Raw genomic sequence first — 23,015 nt, 5'->3', positions numbered from 1 at the left:
TTTGGGTTACATATCACTTACGATACATATATATATACTATATGGAGGCACCTCACTAAATGAGAAAAAGATTTAATACAGCACTACTTTATTTCATTTAGTTTGGGTGTTGTAATGTAGTTCACACACCTTTATTTTGCTCATTCAGTTATATATTACTATGGTTATTCTGTGGTTCCTGCCTTTGCATATTTATTTTATATAAACTGTTACTCAGACTCTGAGGATGCAGAAGACTTACATAATGTTGGCTTCAGTTACTGAATAGAAAGGTCCATAAAAACAAAAGACCCCTTATGTATGTCTATAAGTTAAAAGAAATGGGTTATCACTTAAGGTACTTATTCATGTAGTCATGTTACATGAGTTTCCATTTTTTATATTATTGTTAAAAAATAAAAACCAGTGGTGTGTAGTGTTGTCTTCACAGACATCAGAGGCACTAAAAGGCATATGCGTTTCATACTCCCAATTACATTAAATTATAGGTAAGTCCAAAACACAAAACATATGTGACACTAGAAGATAAGCCACAAATACCACTAAGAAATGTCTTAGATGTTTCAATAACCAATTTATTCACATATTTTTAAAACTTCACACTTCAAAGTGAACATCTGTCAACCACTTAGAATTGGGTATTTTTGGTACCCATGTCTACAAAAAGTGTATGGCTTCCCTTGACAGTACTATACTGAGGGGCAAGTGTTCCCAGTGTCTTTAAATTGTTAGGTTCTCCATAGTATGAATTCTCCAAAATACAAAATAGTCTGGTTACTTGTTGCACTGTCCCATATTTAGTACTTTCATAGAACTTCATTCCTAAGAGCATTTTCTTATGTACAATGAACTGTCATTTCTTAAAAATATTGCCTCATTTCCCACATTCATGGGGTTTTCCCTCATCCCCAGTGGGAATATTTCTAATAGCTTAAGAGACTTGATTTCTGGAAGGCTTTTGGACATTCACAGGATTCTTCTTTGCTGTGAATGTTCTACTCTATAAGGCTTGTCTACGGTTTTAAAAGTTTTTGAGATCCACTGCAGTCATGGGTTCACTCTACTCTATGAATTATGATCGGCTTTCCATACACCACCTCATTTAGAGTTCTCATCCTCATGGAGTACAGACACCTAACACGACGTGACTGTCTACAAACGTTATCATAATTGCATTTCCTGAAGTCCAAGATGATCTGTCAAAGACTACTATTAACTGTATTCCTAGGATTTTTTTACTGTATGAGTTCTCTGATGATTGATGAGCTGTGACTTCTGTGAGAAAGCTTTCCCACATTCAATGCATCGATAAGGCTTCTCTCCTGTATGAATTCTCTGATGATTAACCAGCTGTGACTTCTGAGAGAAGGCCTTCCTACATTCACTGCATCCATAGGGTTTCTCACCTGTATGTGTCCTTTGATGTGGTATAAGGTGTGACTTCCGAGAGAAAGCTTTGCCACACTCACTGCATTCAAAAGGCTTCTCTCCTGTATGTATTCTCTGATGATTGATGAGACTTGACTTCTCCCTGAAGGCTTTTCTACATTCATTGCATTCATAAGGTTTTTCTCCTGTATGAGTTCTCAGATGTCTAATTAGCTCTGACTTCTCAAAAAAAGCTTTCCTACAAAGACTGCATTCATAGGGTTTCTCTCCAGTGTGAATTCTCTGATGGGTATTTAGCTGTGATTTCTGGGAGAAAGCTTTTTCACAGTCCCTGCATTCATACGGTTTTTCTCCAGTATGAGTTCTCTGATGAGTTGCAAGACTTGACTTCTCACCAAAGGCCTTCCCACATTCACTGCATTCATAGGGTTTCTCCCCTGTATGTGTCCTCTGATGTGATATGAGATGTGACTTCTGACAAAAGGCTTTCCCACATTCACTGCATACATATGGTTTTTCTCCTGTATGAATTCTTTGATGATTAGTGAGACTTAATTTTTCACTGAAAGCTTTCCCACACTCACTGCATTCATACGGTTTTTCTCCCGTATGAGTTCTCTGATGTCTAACGAGCTGTGATTTCCTGCTGAAGGCTTTCCCACATTTACTGCATATAAAGGGTTTTTCTCCTGTGTGTGTCATCTGATGTGATATGAGATGTGACTTCTGGGAGAAGGCCTTCCCACACTGAATGCATCCATGAGGTTTCTCTCCTGTATGTGTTCTCTGATGATTAATGAGACTTGACCTCTCTCTAAATGCTTTCCTACACTCGCTGCATTCATAGGGTTTCTCTCCAGTATGAATTGTCTGATGTCTAATAAGCTCTGACTTCTCAAAGAAGGCTTTTCTACAATCACTACATCCAAAGGGTTTTGTTCCTGTGTGAGTTCTGTGATGTGTAACGAGTTGTGACTTCCTGCTGAAGGCTTTCCCACATTCCCTGCATTCAAAAGGCTTCTCACCAGTATGAATTCTCTGATGGTTAATGAGATTGGACTTTTCACTAAAGGCCCTCCCACATTCATTGCATCCATAGGGTTTCTCTCCTGTGTGTGTTCTCCAATGCGATATGAGATGTGACTTCCGGGAGAAGGCTTTCCCACATTCGCCACACTCATATGGTTTCTCTCCTGTATGTGTCCGCTGATGGGATGTGAGCTGTGACTTTTGGGAGAAGGCTTTCCCACACTGGCTACAATTATAAGGTTTTTCTCCTGTATGAGTTCTGTGATGTGTAATAAACTGAGACTTCTGGGGAAAGGTTTTGCCACAATTACCACAGCCAAAGGCTATGTCTCTTATATGTCTGCTCTGATGTTTAATGAGACTTGGTTTCTTACTGAAGCGCTTCCTACATTCACTGCATTCATAGAGTTTCTCCCCTAAACGATTTCTATGATATATGATAATCTGTGACTTTTTATAGCTCTCTTTATATTTATCACAGTCATAGTATTTTAACCAGGTATCAGTATCCTCAGGCTTGGAATGGAGAAAAAAATTATCAAACACATTAAAGTCATCTGATTCTGCTTTTCCATAATCTCCTTTTGGAATAAGCAAATCTAAATGATGTTTTAAAATCAATCCATCTAAGTCACCTTCACTGTTTGATTTCCTTAAAGGAACAAAGTTCATGTTCAGATTGAAATTTTTTCCAAATGCATCACATTCATGACCTCTTTTTATAATTTTAAGCTTGTCTTGGTTATCCTGGTGCCACATCATGTTACCATCTACTTTCCAGACTTCTATAAAGGAAACAAAAAAAATCTGTTTGGTTGTGCTTTCTAAAAACAAAACAAAACAAAACAAAACTAGAAATGCTATGCTGAGGGGTTGGCTGCTTTTAAGGCTTAGTTTCCGAGTCTGAAATAAGTCCCAAGTATAATAACTATCTTCTAGGTATTGCAAGGAAATGCTAAAAACAGAAACAGGAAACTGACTGGAGATTAAGTCATCTTTGGTTGTTGACAAATATGTTTATTAAATGGGGAATGTGAAAAACACATGAAAAGCAAAGAAAAAAGGTTAGAAGAAGCTTTGACCCAATGTTTTGAGTAATTAATTCATTCAATACTTTCTGAGTATATACTATGCCCAGGTATTGTGTAAGGTACTAGAGACACAAGAGAAAAAATAAGTTCCTGTAGGCCAGGAGCGGTGGCTCACGCCTGTAATCCCAGCACTTTGGGAGGCCGAGGCAGGCAGATCATGAGGTTGGGAGATCGAGACCATCCTGCCTAACATGGTGAAACCCCGTCTCTACTAAAAATACAAAAAATTAGCCGGGTGTGGTGGTGGGCGCCTGTAGTCCCAGCTACTCAGGAGGCTGAGGCAGGAGAACGGTGTGAACCCGGGCGGCGGAGGTTGCAGTGAGCCAAGATCACGCCACTGCACTCCAGCCTGGGTAACAGAGCAAGACTCCATCTCGAAAAAATAAAAATAAAAAATAAAAAAATAAGTTCCTGTCATTATAAAATTTATATTGTAATGGAAAAGATAAATAATATTTTTAAAACAACAAACTATACACTGTAGTAAATACTAAGAAGAAAATGAAAATATTTGAAAGAATGATCAGTCATTTCAAGCTTAAACAATGAGAAATATTTTGTGTATTGTTTCTCATTCTAAAGTTTTATTTAAACTTGCCATATGCATCTTCACATTACTATTAAGAAAGCCACTTAGATCCTCCCACCTTAACTGCCTGAGTAGTTGGGACAACAGGCATGCACCACCATGCCCAGATAATTTTTTTTTAATATTTTGTAAAGATGGGGATTCCCTATATTGTCCAGAATGGTCTTGAACTCCTGGCTTTATGCAGTCTTTCCACCTCAGCCCCCCAAAGTTCTGGGTTACAGGTGTGAGCCACTGCGCCGGGCCAATTTTGGTTTTTCATGGAGGACTTTTAGCAGGTCTCAAAAGTTTTCTTCTAATAGTTTTCTTGGTGTTCTATCATTCATAGGTGTTGAATTTATCAAACTTTTTCTATTTCAATTATTACATTTTTACTTTGTTCAAGTAATATTGTATCATATTAAACAAACATTGTATTGTGAAAAATACCCTGCTTAGTCATGGTATGTAATCATTCTTATACCTTTTTGTATTCTTTTTTTAAATATTTCTGAGAATTTCTGTGTCTAAATTTAAATAGGATGTTGTTTCATAGTCATCTTGTGATTCTTTTGTCTCCTTTGGGTATTATGGTATTACTGGCTAACAGATGAATTAAGAAATATTACCTCTTCTACTGCTTGAAGTTTTTGTGAGAAATTGATGTTTTTCATTAAGTGTTGATGAAATGTACAACTTAAGCAGTTTATAACAGCTATTCTATCTAAAAAGATTTAATTTTTTTGTTATGTGGATATAAGTATATTCTATTATATATATAATGAAACAATTCATAGGATGTTTTTTGAGTTTACTTTTGTAATCCATCTCTATCAGTATTTTCTATTTCATAGTATGTTATGAACAATTATTCTAGGCACTTGACATGGAATAATTTGAACAAATAGAGAATGAGTCCTATACTACAATCAATAAATAACTCAAAATTTTCTCCATTTTTAGGATGAAGAATATGAATATAGTTCTGTTACATAATATTTGTGTTTACTGTGTGAGACAAATGAGTTACTGAATGTAAAAATAATTAGTAAAACTGCCCTTTGATTTTGGAATTCATGAAGCAGGCAAATGCCCTACCTTCTATTTTTATCAATATTTAGATAAGGCAGAAAAATAAATTTTAATAAGATACACAGAATAATCTTATATTTGAAGAATGCTATGAAAAAAGATAGTTTGGAGCAGTAGTTAGTATTTGGCTCATATAATGTGTTAGGTACTATTCTAAGCCATTAAACATTTGTATGCTTAATACCTAAGAGTTTAAAGTGAAGAAATCAAAGATTCATTGAAAAAGAAAAATTAAATTTAAAAAAATTGTATTTTTAATTGAAAAATAATAGTTGTACATATCTGTCTACAGTGTAATATTTTGATATATGTTTATGTTGTAAAATGATTAAATCAAGTTAATGTTTATAACCTAAAAAAAAAAAAAAAGAAAGAAAGCCACTTAATGCAACACATTTTCAAAACCATATCATCTTTCATCTAAACTATTCAGGCACAGAACTTTAAAATCCATGTGTACTTTCACTAAAACTATCCCAAGACCCAAGTTCCCATTCTAAAAATAATCTAATCTGACAGTTTGACAGTCATTTGTTACATAGCTCTATTTCCATTATCCTCATGATATAACCATTTATACTATTGTAAGTGAACTTCAAAATATGTGTTTCTTGAGACAGGGTCTTGCTCTGTCGCCCATATTGAAGTGTAGTGTTGTGATGCAGCCTCAACCCCCCAGGCTCCCAGGCTCAAGAGATCCTCCTACATAAGCCTCCCAAGCAGCCAGAATACACAGGTGTGCAACCACATAGCTGGCTAATTTTGTTGTTGTTCTTGTTGAGATGGGGTCTCCCTATGTTGTCCAGGCTGCTCTTGAACTCCTGGGCTCAAGTAATTCTCCCACTTTACCCTCCCAAACCAGTAAGAGACTTGGTCTCTCCCAGAGTGTTGGGGGTTCAGGCATAAGCCAATATGCTGGGCCCATTTTTCAATAAAAATCTACATTTCAAATTTTTTGTGAGGTTGTACCTAGAGGTAAGAAAGATAATCAGTAATGTGAAAACATTCTACAAATTTAAATGTCAACTGAAGGTTATATATTTGTAGGATTATATGGTGGAGGTAGAATCAACAAGATTTGCTGATGTATTTGGTATGGAGAAAATAAATGGAAAAAGAGAATCAAGAATTACCCTTAGGTTTGGAGTTTGAACAATTTGGTAGATTATGGTGTTTATGAATTGAGGAAGACTGAGGGAGAAATATGAGGGTTAAAATCAAGACCCCATTATAAACATATTAATTTTGTTTTTTGAGACAGGGTATTGCCCTGTCACTCAGGCTGGAGTTTAGTGGTGCAATTATAGCTCACTGCAGCCTTGAACTCCTGGGCTCAAGTGATCCTCCCAACTCAGCCTCCTGAGTAGCTGGGACTACAGGTGCGTGCCACCATGCTCAAGATAATTTTCAGAATTCTTTTGTAGAGATGGGGTCTCACCATGTTGCTCAGGCTGGTTTCAAACTCCTAGGCTCAAGTAGTCCTTCCCCTTCAGCTTCCCAAATTGCTGGGATTACAGGTGCAAGCCCCCACAATTGACACAGTTAGGCCTAATATATTAATTTTGAGATGTCTATGACGTTTCAATAAAACGGTATCAGAGAATATGGGTGCAGAAAATGAAACATCTATAAATTAAACTTACATTCATGTTATTTTAAATGTTATCAAATTATTGAACTATTAATACTTAAGTATGTGTTTTAAATTTACATCTGCCTTCCCCCATCTTTACTTTTTTTCCTATTAGAAAAACGGAATTGCCTTATATTTGGTCATTTGTGGTGTATCCCAAATAGTCCCACTCTCTCCATCACTTTCTCTGCTGTAAACTATCACATTACCTCAATGAAATACCCTTCTAATTGGTTTCCCTGCTTCCAATTACATTTTCTATTTGGCAGTCAGATTAAACTTTCAAAATTCTAAATCAGATTTTACTTTTCAAAATTTCTTGACTCAATTATAAGTCCTTTGTATTGCCTACAAGTTGAGTATGATCTAGTTCCCATGCTCTCTCCAACTTATCTGTATCTCTCAGGCATACCAACCTCAGCCACATGGGCTTCCATTCCGTTTCTAAAAGTAACTAAACCATTTTCTGACTTCACATATTGTTATTTATCATTCCTTTTGGAGACACTTTTCCCTATGCTCATTTCACATCTTTCATGTCTACAATTAGTTTTCCCATGTCATTCTCTGTTATGGACTAAATGTGTCTCCTCAAAACTTGTATATTGAAGCTTAACTCTCAGAATGGCTGTATTTGGAGACAGGACCTCTAAGGAAGTAAGATTAAATGAGGTCATAAGGGTAGGACCCTGATCAAATAGGGTTATTGTCTTTACAAAAATAGATATGAGGCCAGGCACACTGGCCCACGTCTGTAATCTCAGCACTTTGGGAGGCTGAGGCAGGCAGATTACTTGAACCCTGGAGTTTCAGAGGAGCCTGGACCACACAGTGAAACTGTGCCTGTACAAAAAAGAACCTGTTTTTAATTAGCCAGGTGTGGTGCTGCACACCTGTGGTCCCAGCTGCTTGGGGGGATCACTTGAGCCCAGGAGGTTAAGGATGCAGTGACCCATGATTGTGCCATTGCACTCCAGGCGGGGTGAGTGAGACCCTGTCTCAAAAAAAGAAAAAGAAAAAAGAAACCCCACAAGAGATCTCTTCTCTCTCTCTCTCTCTCCATGTACACACTGGGAAAAGGCCATGTGAACACATAGTGAGAGGGTGGCTGTCCACAAGGCAGGAAGACAGCCCTCCCCAGAAAAAGATCATGGTGGTACCTTGATCTTGGGACTTTCCATCTCCAAAACTGATAAATAAATTTCTGTTGTTTAAGCTCCCCAGAATATGGTATTTTGTTATGGCAGACTGAGCAGACTAACCCATTCTCTCATCTAATTTATTTCTGTAATAACACTTAGCAGGATCTGAATTTTTTCCTGCTTACTTACTACCCTGTTCTTTTTTTGTCCTCTAGCAAGTAAACACTGTGTTGGCAGGAAATATATATCTCTAATGCTCTAATATACCCATAGTACCTAGCACAGTAACTTAAAAATAAAAGAAGTCAATAAATATTCTATTTTATCTGAAGTAGTCTGGATAGAAAAGAGCATCAGGACCAAAACTACCATCCATAGAAAGCCCTGCTTGCAAGACTGGCCCCTGGCTGGCATCTGAGAACATGGGTTTCAGGAATGTCCCTACTATTTCCTAACTGATAATTACTATGCCGAGACTGTATACAAACAATATGATCAGCACATGTTAGGCAGAGAATACCTACATGACCAGCTCCCAGTAAAGACCTTGGGCACTTATCTCTAATGGTCCTTCCTGGGCAGAAACATCAAACACATGCGTTACTATATTTTTGCTGCAGAGGGATAGTAAACTTTGACCCTTACAGGAGGGAGGGAGCTTAGGAAGCCTGCACACGGGTTCTTCGAGACTCTGCCTGTGCCTTTTTCATTTGTGATCCAGCTGTGTCCTTACAGTGTCACTGTAGTAAATCTCAGTCATAAGTACAAATATGCTGAGTCCCGTGAGTCCTTCTAGTGACTCTGAACATAGGGGGATCTTGGGGACTCTGACACACAGCCCCCATTTGTGTAATCTTGATAATTAGGCTCTCCACTGCCTTGCAATAAAACAAATGCTCAGTGTTTTAAGTGCTCAATTTTTTAAAAAAGAACACAAATATCTCATCTTCTTAACTAAGTGTTATGCTTCTACAACTTATTTTCTGGTCTTACTTTGTAATCCTTTTCAGTAAAGGATTAAACCCACTAGGTGAGTGGATCTCAACTAAAAAGGGCACATAAAAACAACAAGAAGTTTCTCAAATTACAAATCTGCCTTACCACATAAAAAAAAAAAAAAAAACAAAACAAACAAAACACAGGCATGGTGGCACACACCTGTAGTCCCATCTACTCAGGAGGCTGAAGCAAGAGGATGACTTCAGCCCAGGAATTTGAGGCTGCGGTGACCTATGATCACGCCAAGGCAATGCAACCTGGGCAACAGAGCAAGACCCTGCCTATAAAAACGAAGACAAGGCTTTTGGAAAGAAATATATCGAACATTACATGTTCTATAACTAAAGTGAAGACATTTAATTATAAGCCCCTGCATCTATGTGTGCAAACAAAGCTCAGGGACCAACCTTCTAAAAAATATTATATATACTACGATCAGGTCACAGATGGGACTTCAGAAAAAGCTGAGAAAAATGTAGGCTGGGGTAGTAAAGGAACATTTCATAAATATGAATGCAGTGGAAATCAAGTTCCTATGGAAAGGATTAAGAATTTCTAGGTAACTAGTATAATACCATCAAAAGTTCAAGATGTTACATATCTAAAAACACTTGAGAAATGTTTAAATGGAACTGACCATGAATGGGAGATAGGAAGAAATAACTGAACAGGCAGCAGTAGTGTCATACTATGGAGGTCCCTGAAAGCAGAGATTACAAGTCTATAGCAGATGCTGCCACTGCCTCGCCCATACTCTGACATGATTCCTACCCGAGGCACTTAAAACTCTCTACCCAAGAACTTTCTTGAGCTGAAAGCACAAGATTGGTCTGTATGCAGGGACCCTGGACATTCTGGATACTTACTATGGCAGAGCAAACCTCTGGACTGAGAGATGGGAGTTAGTACATAAATACCTGGGCTTCCTGGTACCTCAGAGTATCAAGACTGAGGAATATTCTCACAGTGCCTCAGAGGCACTCAGGAGAACTGAGCATCCACTACCCACAGCAGTAGTCGGAGCGTCAGCCCATCCTTCACTGGCATTAATGCCCCCAGCACTTCCATGGTCTAACTTGCCCATTCTCTCACTACATTTGTGGGGACCATGTCCCCAATAAGTTCTTACACTCACATAAGTATCTGAGGGTCTGCTTTTGAGGGAAACTGAAGTAAGTCAATGTCACAAAGCAGATAATGAGTAAAGAGGTTCAACTGATCAGAGTAGTGTGGGATGCTTTAGGAGATAAAATATGGTGGTATCATTAAGATAGCCTGTAAAATATTAGAATCTGGATCTATCCAGCAATTTGACAACTTCAGAAATGAGACATCATGGACCTAGTTTTAAGCGGAAGTTGAGGGAGGAAGGCTTTAAAAAGATACTTTCCCAATAGAAAAAAATTTTTTAAACAACATGAAAGGATGGTAGAAAGGGGTTATTCGGCCATATGCAGTGGTTCACACCTGTAATCCCAGCACTTTGGGAGACCAAAGCAGGAATCACAAGGTCAGGAGTTTGAGACCAGCCTGGCCAACATGGTGAAACCCTGTCTCCACTAAAAATACAAAAAAAATTAGCCGGGCATGGTGGCATGTGCCTGTAGTCCCAGCTGCTCAGAAAGCTGAGGCAGCAGAATCGCCTGAACCTAGGAGGTGGAGTAGTGAGCCAAGATCGCACCACTGCACTCCAGTCTGGGTGACAGAATAAGACTCTATCTCAAAAAAGACAAAAAACAAAAAAAACAAGAAAGGGATTATTCATATACTTCATGGTGTCTAATCTATAGAAAAAACCACAAAGGAACTTAATTTAAAAGGGAGGATAAGGACAAATTGGGAGAAATGACGGCTCCATTTTCTAATATAATGAGACTGAACAGATTGGGGCGTTTGGGCATCAGAGAACCCAAATTGAAGACAAAATCAAGATGCTTCAATGTACAAACGGAGGTGTCTTTGACCACAGGGGAAGGAGGGACTGAATGGGATCAAACATGTGAGAGGACAGAATACCAAACAAGAAGTCAAGGTCCCAGATGTTACAGAGAATAACGTCATGGCCAAGATAAGCAGGACACATTTCATTTTAAGCTACAAAGAAGCTACGTCTAAATGTGACTTACTTGAGTAGCTAATGTCAATTGTTCTGAGGCACCACCAAAGGTTTAGAGATTTTGAAAAGAGATCCTTAAAGCACATTTCAGAGATGCCAACCCATCACTGACCAGCCAACCCATCAATGACCAGCCCACTCGTCACTGACCAGCCAACCCATCACTGACCAGCCAACCCATCAATGACCAGCCCACCCGTCACTGACCAGCCAACCCATCACTGACCAGCCAACCCATCAATGACCAGCCCACTCGTCACTGACCAGCCAACCCATCACTGACCAGCCAACCCATCAATGACCAGCCCACCCGTCACTGACCAGCCAACCCATCACTGACCAGCCCACCCATCACTGACTAGCCCACCCGTCACTGACCAGATGACATGGGGCTTCTGCTCTCTCCCATCTGCCTGGTTCTCATACACTCACCTGGAGAATCTGAACTTGGAATTTCTCCATCTCCTACCCACGGCTCTTCTCCTTGCTCCAATTTGAAGATGACATCTGGTTTCATAACTTCATATCCTGTTAAGGGAAAAATCACAAAGGCCTTGGGCCCAACTGCTTGGGGTTTAGGGCCTCTAAAGATGAGCAAGGTTTCACATCAAAGTTGGCCTGGTGAAGCTGTACCCCAACAGAGTAAGTAATTCTCAAAGTTACAGTAACGGTCTCCCTTGGTGGCTAATAGGGTCTAGTACAAAGCCACTGAACACTTCAGAGGCTCTGGAGCCAGTAAGCCTGGGTTTACATCCAGGCTCTTTAATTTACTAGCTGTTAGTTCTTGGGAAAGTTACTTAACCTCTCTTGGCCTCGATCTTCTCATCAGGAAAAATGGATAATGACTGTACTTGCCACATAGGATTGCTCTGATGACTAAATGAGTTGATATACGTAAAGCACTTGGTATAAGATGTGGCATATAGTAAGTTATATGCATTAGGTGCTACCACTACTGCTCAAACTATTACTACTTAAGTTTCAGAGGCTGCATGACAAACTTACGACTTCATTATTGAAAGGTGAGACCCAAATACTTTCTTGGTGTCATAGTCCAAGCAACTGTGATCTAAGTTTCAGGTCTAAAATCATTAAAAATTTCAGAAGCCTAGCTATAGGCTTCTGAAACTTCCCAGCAACTAAAAATAAAAGGCAATGCATTGGGCATAGTCCAAGGTCCTCAAGAAAGCTTTTATTACCCAGTGACACTAGGCTGCTATAGTTCTCCAACATCACATCCTTGTATAAATTCTTCTGAGAGGGATCCAGTAGCTGCCACTCCTTTTGGGTGAAGTCCACAGATAAATCGTCAAATGAGAATGACTCCTGTAAGAGCACAATCCTGGTAAATCTGAAGCAGTTAACACTGTATGATGTGAGAAAAAAATATTGGAGCTTTAGCACTTCATTCTCATAACAAGTTATACAAAATGCCTACTATGTCCCTACCTTTGCATATTTTGTGTGATAAAATGTCATTGTGCATTCTTCCATCCTTCCATTTACACAACTGTTAACCTAAAGATTAAAGAGAGCCTCTCCAGAAGAAAATGATGTTTGTTTGGGAACAGAGTACTGCCATGAGAAGACAGGTGCCATAGTAAACTACATGTGTATCCAGGGAGGTAAAGAAAGACGAAGGTGTCTACAGCCAGTACGGTCATACCACCCTCAACGCGCCCAGTCTCGTCTGGTCTCGGAAGCTAAGCAGGGTCGGGCCTGGTTAGTACTTAGATGGGAAGAAAGACAAAAGTTTTTAAAGGAAAAAAATGAGGTGCATCACATAATTGTTTTGAAACAGTTATCCTTGGCTACAAAGATCAATAACAAGGGTGACACCAGTCCAAAGCTGGACAGGCAGCTGCTGGGCAGATGTCCCAATAAAAGTATTTTTTGTGTAAGGCTTCAATGGCCTTTGCACGAGGCTGTGGCTTTTGCAGTCTTTTGTGATAATTTTTATCAGGCATGCAAGTGTGAGAACACTTTTTTCACAGGCTTCCCAAGCTCTACCTGTAGGGGTTAAAAAAATTAACACTAGTGACTCCATTTTGATTCTGACAACTTTCACAGAAGACATGCAAACTGGAATAGGTGACTTTAAACCCCCTGAACCACCAACAAAATCTTTACTGAACCTCAAATTTGGCACTGGAAGAGGTAGTAGCAAAAGAAAGAAAATAGGATAGGCAAGGTGGCTCACACCTATAATCCCAGCACTTTGGAGGCCAATGCAGGAGGATCACTTGCGCCCAAAAGTTTGAGACCAAACTAAGTAATACAGTGAGACCTGTATTACATATATATAAAAATAATACAATACATAATATAATACATAATATAAATATTATATTAAAAATAATATAATATATAAATATTATATATAATATAAAATATATATAAATATTAGCTGGGTATGGTGACACATGCCAGTAGTCCCAGTTACTTGGGAGGCTGAGATGGGAAGACTGTTTGACCCTGGGAGGTCGAGGCATCAGTGAGCTGTGATTGCACCACTGCACTGCAGCTTGAGTGACAGAGTGAGACCCCATCTCAAAAACAAACCAATACACTAAAATACCAAGAAGGAAAATAATAAAATAATACTCTCAAAAGTCGCATTGTCTTACAGAGGGCTGCAAATATGCACTTACAAATAAAATAAACTTATAGTAACTAAGAAATAAAGGAGAGCACAGTGTGGATAAAAAGCAGGCAGCACTTCACTCTATTTGAGTGTAGAGTTAGGCTCTATGGAAAAGGTAAAATTGAAATGGGTTTTAGAAAATTAGTTGTTTTCCACAAAAAAAAGAGGATGCAAAGACATTCTGGGAGGCAGCAGCTCTGATTTAAAAAAAAAAAAAAAAACTGTGAGGACTGAAGAGATACAAAAACATCAGTCTGACAGGATAATAGGGAATGGGATAGTGATGAGATTAAAGGCCACAGTGGGGGCTGGGGCAGAATGTGGTTAGCTTAGCTAGGACACTTTCTTGTTGCCAAGTTAGCCATCAAAGACCTTACAAGAAAGGGAATGATAGAACCAAACAGATTTTAGAAAGGTGACTAGATTTTGGATCAAGATGGATTTCTGTCTCAAAGTCTCCTAAGATAAAAAGAAAACACAAGCACACATCTTTTAAAAATCTAGAATGCCACCGGAAAATCAAAAAATAAATTTGACCCTCACAGCACACAATACACTTTAAGAGAAGTCAGAGAATTTGAAGACAGATCAACAGAAACTGTCAGTTTTGAACAGACAGAAAATGACTTAAAAATGAACAGAGCTCATGACACTATCAAATAATACCAAAGACTCTAATGTGAGTGTCATAGGAGTCCCAGAAAGAGAAAAGAAAGAGCATGGTGAAAATAAAGTCTCAAGAAATGATAGCTGAATATTCTGTAAAACTGGCAAAAGATATAAACCAAAAAATTCAAGAAGTTCAGTGAATGCCAGGCAATAAACATAAGGAAATCCATACCCAGACACATCATAAATGGCCAGAAAGAAAAAAAATCACATCACTTAAAGGGAACAGCAATTCAGATAACTGCAAATTTCTTTCTTTGTTTTTTGAGACAGAGTTTTGCTTTGTCACCCAGGCTGCAGTGCAGTGGCACAATTATAGCTCGCTGTAACCTCTGCCTCCTGGGCTCAGGTGATCCTCCCACTTCAGCTTTCTGAGAAATGGGGACTACAGGTGTATGCCACCACACCCACTTAATTTCTATTTGTTTGTTTTTGAGACACAGTCTTGTTCTGTCACCCAGGCTGAAGTGCAGTGGCCCAATCTCAGCTCACTGCAACCTCCGCCTCTCAGGTTCAAGCAATTCTCCTGCCTCAACCTCCTGAGTACCTGGGATTACAGGCACCTGCCACTACGCCCAGCTAATTTTTGTATTTTTAGTAGAGATGGGGTTTCACCATGTTGGCCAGGCTGCTCTCGAACTCCTGACGTCAGGTGATCCACCCACCTCGGCCTCCCAAAGTGCTGGGATTACAGGTGTGAGCCACCGTGCCCAGCTGAGAGTAAGCAAATTAATGATTGTCTTAGGCTGGGGTGGGAAGAGGAATTGACCAAAAATGTCACAAAGATTGTTTTGGGGTGAGGAAAATCTTCTAAAACTAGATTGTGATGATGGTTATACAGCATAAGTTTACTTAAAAATCAATGAATTATACATTAAAATGGTGGATCTTATTGAGGTCATACTTCAATAAAGCTGTTAAAAAGATATTACAAACTTGTGCCAACATACTTGACAACTTAAGACGAAATAGCTATATTCTTTTTTTTTTTGAGATGGAGTCTTGCTCTGTTGCCCAGGCTGGAGTGCAGTGGCGCAATCTCGGCTCACTGCAACCTCCGCCTCCCAGGTTCAAGCGATTCTCCTGCCTCAGCCTCCCAAGTAGCTAGGATAACAGGCGCCTGCCACCACGCCCAGCTAATTTTTTGTATTATTATAGAGATGGGCTTTCACCATGTTGGCCAGGATAGTCTCAGTCTCTTTACCTCGTGATCTACCCTACTCGGCCTCCCAAAGTGCTGGGATTACAAGTGTGAGCCACCGCACCTGGCCAAATAGCTATATTCTTTGAAAAACAATGAACCCAAAGTAACAAGAAGAAACAAAATCTGAATTAATCCTGTAACTGCTAAAGAAACTGATCCCACAATTTAAAACTTTCCCTCAAAAAAAATGCAAGATCTATGTAGTTTTAGTGGTGATTCTTCCAAACATTTACTTAAAATGATCTGGCCAGGCGTGCTGGCTCATGCCTATAATTTCAACTATTTGATAGGGTGAGGCAGGAGAATTGTTTGAGGCCAGGAGTTCCAGACCAGCGTGGGCAATATACTGAGAACCTGTCACTACCAAAAAAAAAAAAAAAAAATGTAAACTAGCTGTACTTAGTAGTAGGTGCCTGTAGTCCCATCTACTTGGGAGGCTGAGGTGGGAGGCATGTTTGATTCCAGGAGTTCAAGGCTGCAGTGAGCTATGATTGTGCCACTGCACTCTAGCCTGGGTGACAGAGTGAGACCATGTCTCTTAAAACAAAAAGAAAAAAAAAGTTATTGCTGATGTTTTTGTTAACATGAAAAATCTAATCAAATCTAAAGAAAAATCATTAGAACTAATAAGTGAGCTTAAGAAATTCCTGGCCAGGCGTGGTGGCTCACACCTTTAACTGGGAGGCCGAGGCGGGTGGATCACAAGGTCAGGAGTTCAAGACCAGCCTAACCAATATGGTGAAACCCCATCTCTACTGAAAAAAAAAAAAAAAAAAATACAAGAATTAGCTGGGTGTGGTGGCATACCTGTAATCCCAGGTACTTAGGAGGCTGAGGCAGGAGAACTGCTTGAACCCGGGAGGCAGAGGTTGCAGTGAGCCAACACTGTGCCACTGCACTCCAGCCTGGGCAACAGAGTGAGACTCTGCCTCAAAAAAAATAAAAAAATTAAAAAAATAAGTTCCCGTATACAAAGTCAATATGCCAAAATATTGCGTATTTCCATGTTTTGGCAAGAAAATTCTTTCAAATAACAAAATTTCAGATACCATTTACTGTAGAAATGGCTAACGGCAGGTCTGGGACAAAAAGGTTAAACCTGTGCCTTGATAGATTCTGTCATGCTGGAAAGCAGTGTTCTAGCTGATCAAGAAGAAATGATCAAAGTAACCTGTCACCATTTTGCAACTCCCAATGAAATAATCCATCTATGCAATGATCATTTAAAAAATGTTGGCCAGGCATAGTGGCTCACACCTGTAATCCCAGCACTTTGGGGGGCTAAGGCAGGCGGATTGCCTGAGCTCAGGAGTTCGCGACCAGCCTGGGCAACACAGTGAAACCCCGTCTCTGCTAAAATACAAAAAATTAGCCAGGCGTGGGAGCATGCGCCTGTAGTCCCAGCTACTCAGGAGTATCGCTTGAACCCTAGAGGCAGAGGTTGCAGTGAGCTGAGATGGTGCCATTGCACTCCAGCCTGGGTGACAGAGTGAGACTCCATCTCAAAAAAAAATAAAAAATAAAGAAGCCACCTCAACTGGGGGAGGGACTGCAGTTGCAATTGCAGTGAATGCCACAAAATGTGAAGTGAAAGAAGACAGAAGTGAGCATACACTACAACAGACAAAATAAATAAAATGAGCACACACTACAGCAGACAAAATCAAATATAGTGTTTAAGAACGCACAGATAGGAGCAGAACTATAAAGTCAGGAAATGGAGACCCAAAAAGGATCCTGGTTACCTCTGTCAGGAGGAAGAGGTTGTGACGACTGGGAGAGGGCACATGAAGGGACTCATCTGGGCTAAGAATATTCTATTTCCTGATCTGAGTGGTGATTTCATGCATATTCCACTGATAACAATTCATCAAACCGTATTTTTTAAAACGTACTTTTCTGCATGTAAATTAGGCCTTACAGTTTAAAAAGGTAAAAAGTAAATAATTATGGTCATGAAGTCCTGCTCTGGCATTCTACCCTTGGGACATACTCTGAAGAACGCTATGAAAAATGCCGTAAGGTTCATGCGTTTATTAGCGTTTCTCTAGAGAACATTACCCACCACAGTAGCCCCCACCTATCCACAAAGGAGATGTTCCAAGACTCCGGTGGATGCCTGAAACCAGATAGAACCAAACCCTATAAAGCCTACGCTTTTTTCCTACACATACATACCTATGGTGAAGTTCAGTTTATGAATTAGGTACAGTAAAAAATAAACAACAATAATAAAATAGAACAATTATGACAACATAGTGTAATAAAAGTTACCACACACTGAGACTATAACTTCTGCAGTTTGAGGTGTGACAGCAGAATTAGCATGTATTTATTTTTCCTTCTTCAAATTTCATGAATAGATTTGTTCTTACTGTAGATTTTAGCAACCTCAGCCTGTATTTTTTGTAATGTTGAGAACTTTCACCTTTTCACTTAAAGCTTCTCTTTGGTATATCCGAATTACTAGCATCACTACTTTTATGTCTAGGAGCCATTATTAAGTAAAATAAGGGCCACTAAAATACAAGCACTGCAATACCATGAGCTGATCTGACACCTCAGATGGCTACTAAGTGACTGACAGGTAAGCAGCATATACAGCATGGATCTGCTGGACCAAGGGATGAGGCAGGTCCTGGGTGGGATGGTGCAAGAGTTCATCATGCTACTCAGAACAGGAAGCAATTTAAAACTTACCAATTGCTTATTTCTGAAATTTTCTACTTAATATTTTCAAACCATGGGAAATTGGAAAATTGAAACTGCAAAAAGCAAAACTGCAGATAAGGAGGAACTACTGCATATCTCTCATTCATAAGACTTCATCAAGGAAAAAGAAATGGACACCCGATAACCAAGAAATATTTACTTCCTATGGGCAATCAGTTTGCTTTTACCTTTAAATGATGCAAAGCATATAAAAGCTCGCATTTCTCTATTACGACTACCAAAAATTTGAAAACAAAGTTTGCAGCTCAAATGCAGTAATTATGTAAGATGTTATGGCTTTAAATATGCTATAAATACTCAATCCTAAGAACCTGTCATGGTCCAGTAGTTAATATATCACTGTGCCAATTTTGTTCCAATCCTGATCATCTGAGGCTATTTTCCTCTGATTTCTTAACTATTCAAACTTTTCTTTTTCACTGGAAGGCTTATACATTTCTTCTAATTCCCTGGGAAAAAATAAGAACTCAACAATCAACTCACCTGTAACATGGTCATTTTCTGCTGCTGTACGAGATGATCAGCAAGGCTGAGATCGGTTCTACTGTGCGTCTCTTCTACTTCTGCCCCAAAACTGTGGAGTGAGGTCTCAGCTAGGTCTTCTACACTGAGAATGAATTCCTGGTTCCAGGAACTCCTTTCTTATCTCACATGAGCAGGCTTATTTGTAGGGACCAGGATCTGTGGACTTCGGGAGAAATGTACTTCAACTGGTATATTCACATTGCACATGAAATCTTTCTCTCTTGCTAGGAACTTGGAATTCACGATCATCTAAGGCCAGAGGTACGCTTGCTATATAACTGAAACAGCGCTCTCAGGGAAACAGAATATAGTAAAAGGGAACAGTGGAAGCCTAGGTCTCTGCAAACAGATAAGGAAATATCAGAAATAAAGTAATTGTGAGATTCACTCAATATTCACTGTGAATGCTGAAATGCAAATCAGTTTAACAGGTGCTGTTAGGAAAAACACAGTTTATATGATCTGTATTAAAACAGATTTGAGTTTCAATCAACTTTTTCCTTTACCAGCTAGATGACTTTTGGCAAAAACAAACAAATTTCACCATTCTGAGCCTAGTTTCCTATTAAAATCTTCTATTAATATATCCTTAACTTTTGTCTGCCATTTTTGTCTACCCATTTCAGAAGGAAATGGGTTAAAATCTCACAATATGACTAGAGATTGGTCAGTTTTTCCTTATAATTCTGCTGATGTTTGGATTATATGCTTATGGCTATGTTGTTTGATGCGTCAAGGTTAAATAGGGGTTTTAAAAAATCATTGTGTAACAACGCTTCATACCCCCAATAATGCTTTTTGCCTTAAAATCTATTTTATCTTAGATAACGTCTGCAACATCAGCATTCTTTTTTTTTTTTTTTTTTTTTTTGGTACGGTCTTGCTCCCTAACCCAGGCTGGCATGCAGTGGCACAATCAGAGCTCACTGCAACTTTGAACTCCAGGCTCAAGGGATCCTCCTGCCTCAGCCTCCCACGTAGCTGGAACTACAGGTTTGTGTGCCTCCATGCCCAGCTAACTGTTTTTGTATTTTTTTTCTTTGTAGAGACAGGATCTCACTATGCTGCCCAGGATAGTCTCAAACTCCTGGGCTCAAGCAATTCTCCCACCTCAGCCTCCCAAAGTGCTGGGATTATAGGCATACAACACCACACCTGGCTTCAGCATTCTTTTGGTATTTACCTGGTATGTTATCATCTGGTCAACTACACTAAAAATCTTGGCATCATTATCTTTGTCCCTTATAAGCAGCTCAGAGCTCAAATTTATTAGTGTTTAAAAAAAAAAATCCAAATTGGCCAGGAGCGATGGCTTACGCCTGTAATTCCAGCACTTTGGGAGGCCAAGGCAGATGGATCACCTGAGGTCAGGAGTTCAACCAGCCTGACCAACATGATGAAACCCCATCTCTACTAAAAATACAAAAATAAACCAGGTGTGGTGGCATGCGCCTGTAAGCTCAGCTACTTGGGAGGCTGAGGCAGAAGAGTTGCTTGAACCTGGGAGGTGGATGTTGCAGCCCGTGCCATTGTACTCCAGCCTGGTGCAACAAAAGGGAAACTCCATCTCAAAAACAAAAAAAAAATCCAAACCAACAGTGTGTCTTTTAACTGACAAATTGAATACATTTAATGTTTATTGTGGTTACTGCCTTCTTTCTTGCCTTCAAAGCCTCAATTTCTGTACTTGCTAAAATGGTGAAGATAAAGTGGACCTCACAATGGGAGTCTAAGAAACAAATGAGGTGTTAAAAGGAAAGCGACTGGGGCCTTGTAATAACAGTTACAGCTAACATTCCAGTGCTTTCTGTATGTGAGACAATATACTAAGCATTTTAAATTTAACTCATGCACAACCCTATAAGGCATTTAACATAATCTCCATTTTACAGAGAGAAAACTGGGACAATGAGTGATTGTAAAATGTGCCTGTGATTGCACATTTAGTAAGTAGCAAAATTCAAATGTTAATTCTCTATCCTGCTATGTTCAAAGCATGAATACTAAAATCATATTGTCATTTGTGCATATCTACATGCACAAACACACACAACATAAATCCTGGAGTCAGCTCCTATTCCCATGCACACATTCAGTCACTAATTCCCACAAAAATATAAATGAAGGACGCCCTGCCTCAACTGTATCACACTAACAAGGAGCACTTTCTTTTTCATGCCTTTTTGTGGTTCAAACTTCAGTGCCAACTCAGAAACACACAGCAGTTTCTCCCAGTTATACAAGAAATGACTCCTTTATACCTTAAATTGTGATAATACATAAATCTTAGAACAAAAGCTGGCACACAGTCATATGAAACATATACTAGCTATAATTATTATTATAAAAGTAATATATGATGGCAAAATATAAAAAACATACACAAGCTAAATAAGAACTATTATCTATGATCTCACCACAGGTAACCATTCTTAGGATGATGGAAACTATTGTGATATTTTTCATACAATGGAAGCATATGGTCATATTTAAAAGCTGTTTTTGTTTTTTTCCCATTATGTGAAGAACATCTTTCCAGGTCAATAACCTTATTTCTGTAAGATATAAACAACTCACATAAAATAACAAAAAAATAAAATCCGACTCATAATTGACAAAATACATAAAATATGTAGGAATATCAAGACCCATATAAGCATACTAAAAACACCAATGAGAACTATAAAAACAGAATTAAAGAAATTTATAATTCGATTTTATTCTGGGATAGGAAGACTTCAGATTGTGAAGATAATTTGACCTCAAATGATTTATGTAACTCATTCGACTCCAATCAGAATCTCAAAATTCTAAAGTTTATGTGTAAGAAAAAAGGTTCAAGAACAATTCGGACACTTTTTTTTTTTTGACAGGGTCTTACTGTGTTGTCCAGGCTGAAGTGCAATGGCATAACCATAGCTCACTGCAGCCCTGAACTCCTGGGCTCAAGTGATCCTCCTACCTCAACCTACAGAGTAGCTGGGGCTACAGGCATGCCCTACCACACCGGGCCTGGATGCTTTTGGAAATACAAAATAATGAGTATGAACAGGCCCACTGTAATACATACAAATTATAATCATTATAACATTTGACACTGGCTCCAGAGAAGTTATACAGATGAAAAAAAGCAGAACTGTCTAAATATGCAAGAGTCAGCATGTAATAAATGTAGCATTTCAAAGCCATCAGTAAAACTAAATTATTTAATGAATACAAGAATATTTGAAAGAAAATAAACGTAGCTATTTCATACAACTACTTTCAGTGGGTTAAATTTTAAAATAATGGAAACCCTAAGAATGTCTACCAAAAAAACCCACAGGTGAATGAATATATGTATAATTTGAGGGGAGATTTCACTACACCATACCAAAAGCAAAAGTCACTTAAAAAATTTAAAACAGTCAATAAATGTAACCATTAAAAAATACACGGCCAGGAATGGTGGCTCACACCTGTAACCCCAGCGCTTTAAAAGCCTCCTTCGATAGCGGCAGAGCCAGGCTGCTGGTGGATGCGGTCCAGCAGGGCAGCCGCTCCTTAGGGCCACGGCGCGGCAAGCGGGCTGGCCCGCGGTCGAGGCTAAACGCGCCCGAGGCTAAACGCGCCCGAGGCTGGCGCCTCCACGCCCGCCTGAAAGGACGCCCAGGAACGGCGCCTCCGGAAAGGCCGTGCCCGCCCCACAACCCAGAATCCGCGCAGCTCCGCGGCCCACGGCATCTTCACGACCCGGCCCAGCCCCAACCCGCCCCAGACCCGCATCCGCGCGCGGACGCCCAGGGCCTTGAAGCCGAAGCTCCCCGCGGCCACTCCCGCGCGCCTCCCCCGCCATTCCCGGAGCCCCCAGCGCCGGGCCCGCAATAAACTCACTGAACTCACAAAAGACGCCGCCGCCGAGTCGCGCCCGCGCCCGCGCGCCCGCGGCCTCGCGATCACGTGACACCGCCCGTCCCTCGTGTCCCGCGCACGCGCCCAAACCGTCGGCCTTTGTGCGCTCCCGGGCGGCTCCGAACGGGCCGGGACGAGTCGGGGACTGCACACGCGCACACTCGCACGCGCGCACACGCGTACACTCCCCTCTCACGTGGCAGCGAAGGACAAAGAGGAAGAACGGGCCACCTGCAAGCATTACCACGAGTGCATGTGCGCATGCGCGAAGGACGGAGCCCCGCGAACTC

General features: G+C 39.9%; 1 protein-coding gene across 11 annotated transcripts; it reads right to left on the bottom strand.

The window, feature by feature from the left end:
• Positions 1-554: 554 nt before the first annotated feature.
• ZNF84 (zinc finger protein 84) lies at positions 555-23,015 on the bottom strand. Of its 11 annotated transcripts, none has more exons than XM_063785327.1 (6): positions 22,717-22,984; positions 21,252-21,389; positions 18,793-18,997; positions 12,259-12,385; positions 11,492-11,587; positions 555-3,203 (listed from the first exon to the last, which is right to left on the bottom strand). In XM_063785327.1, exons 3-6 carry the CDS (start codon positions 18,805-18,807, stop codon positions 1,225-1,227), a joined length of 2,217 nt encoding a protein of 738 aa, XP_063641397.1. In that variant the 5' UTR covers positions 18,808-18,997; positions 21,252-21,389; positions 22,717-22,984; the 3' UTR covers positions 555-1,224. The 11 variants fall into 11 exon arrangements, with proteins under 11 accessions (XP_063641397.1, XP_063641398.1, XP_063641402.1 ...); XM_063785328.1 differs by having other exon boundaries at positions 22,708-22,765; XM_063785332.1 differs by lacking the exon at positions 22,717-22,984 and adding an exon at positions 22,293-22,699 and having other exon boundaries at positions 12,259-12,425.

Source organism: Pan troglodytes, chromosome 10, assembly GCF_028858775.2.
Source record: "Pan troglodytes isolate AG18354 chromosome 10, NHGRI_mPanTro3-v2.0_pri, whole genome shotgun sequence".
NCBI lineage: Eukaryota > Metazoa > Chordata > Mammalia > Primates > Hominidae > Pan > Pan troglodytes.
Note: the sequence above shows the minus strand (reverse complement) of the source record. Positions and strands in the feature narration are given on the sequence as shown.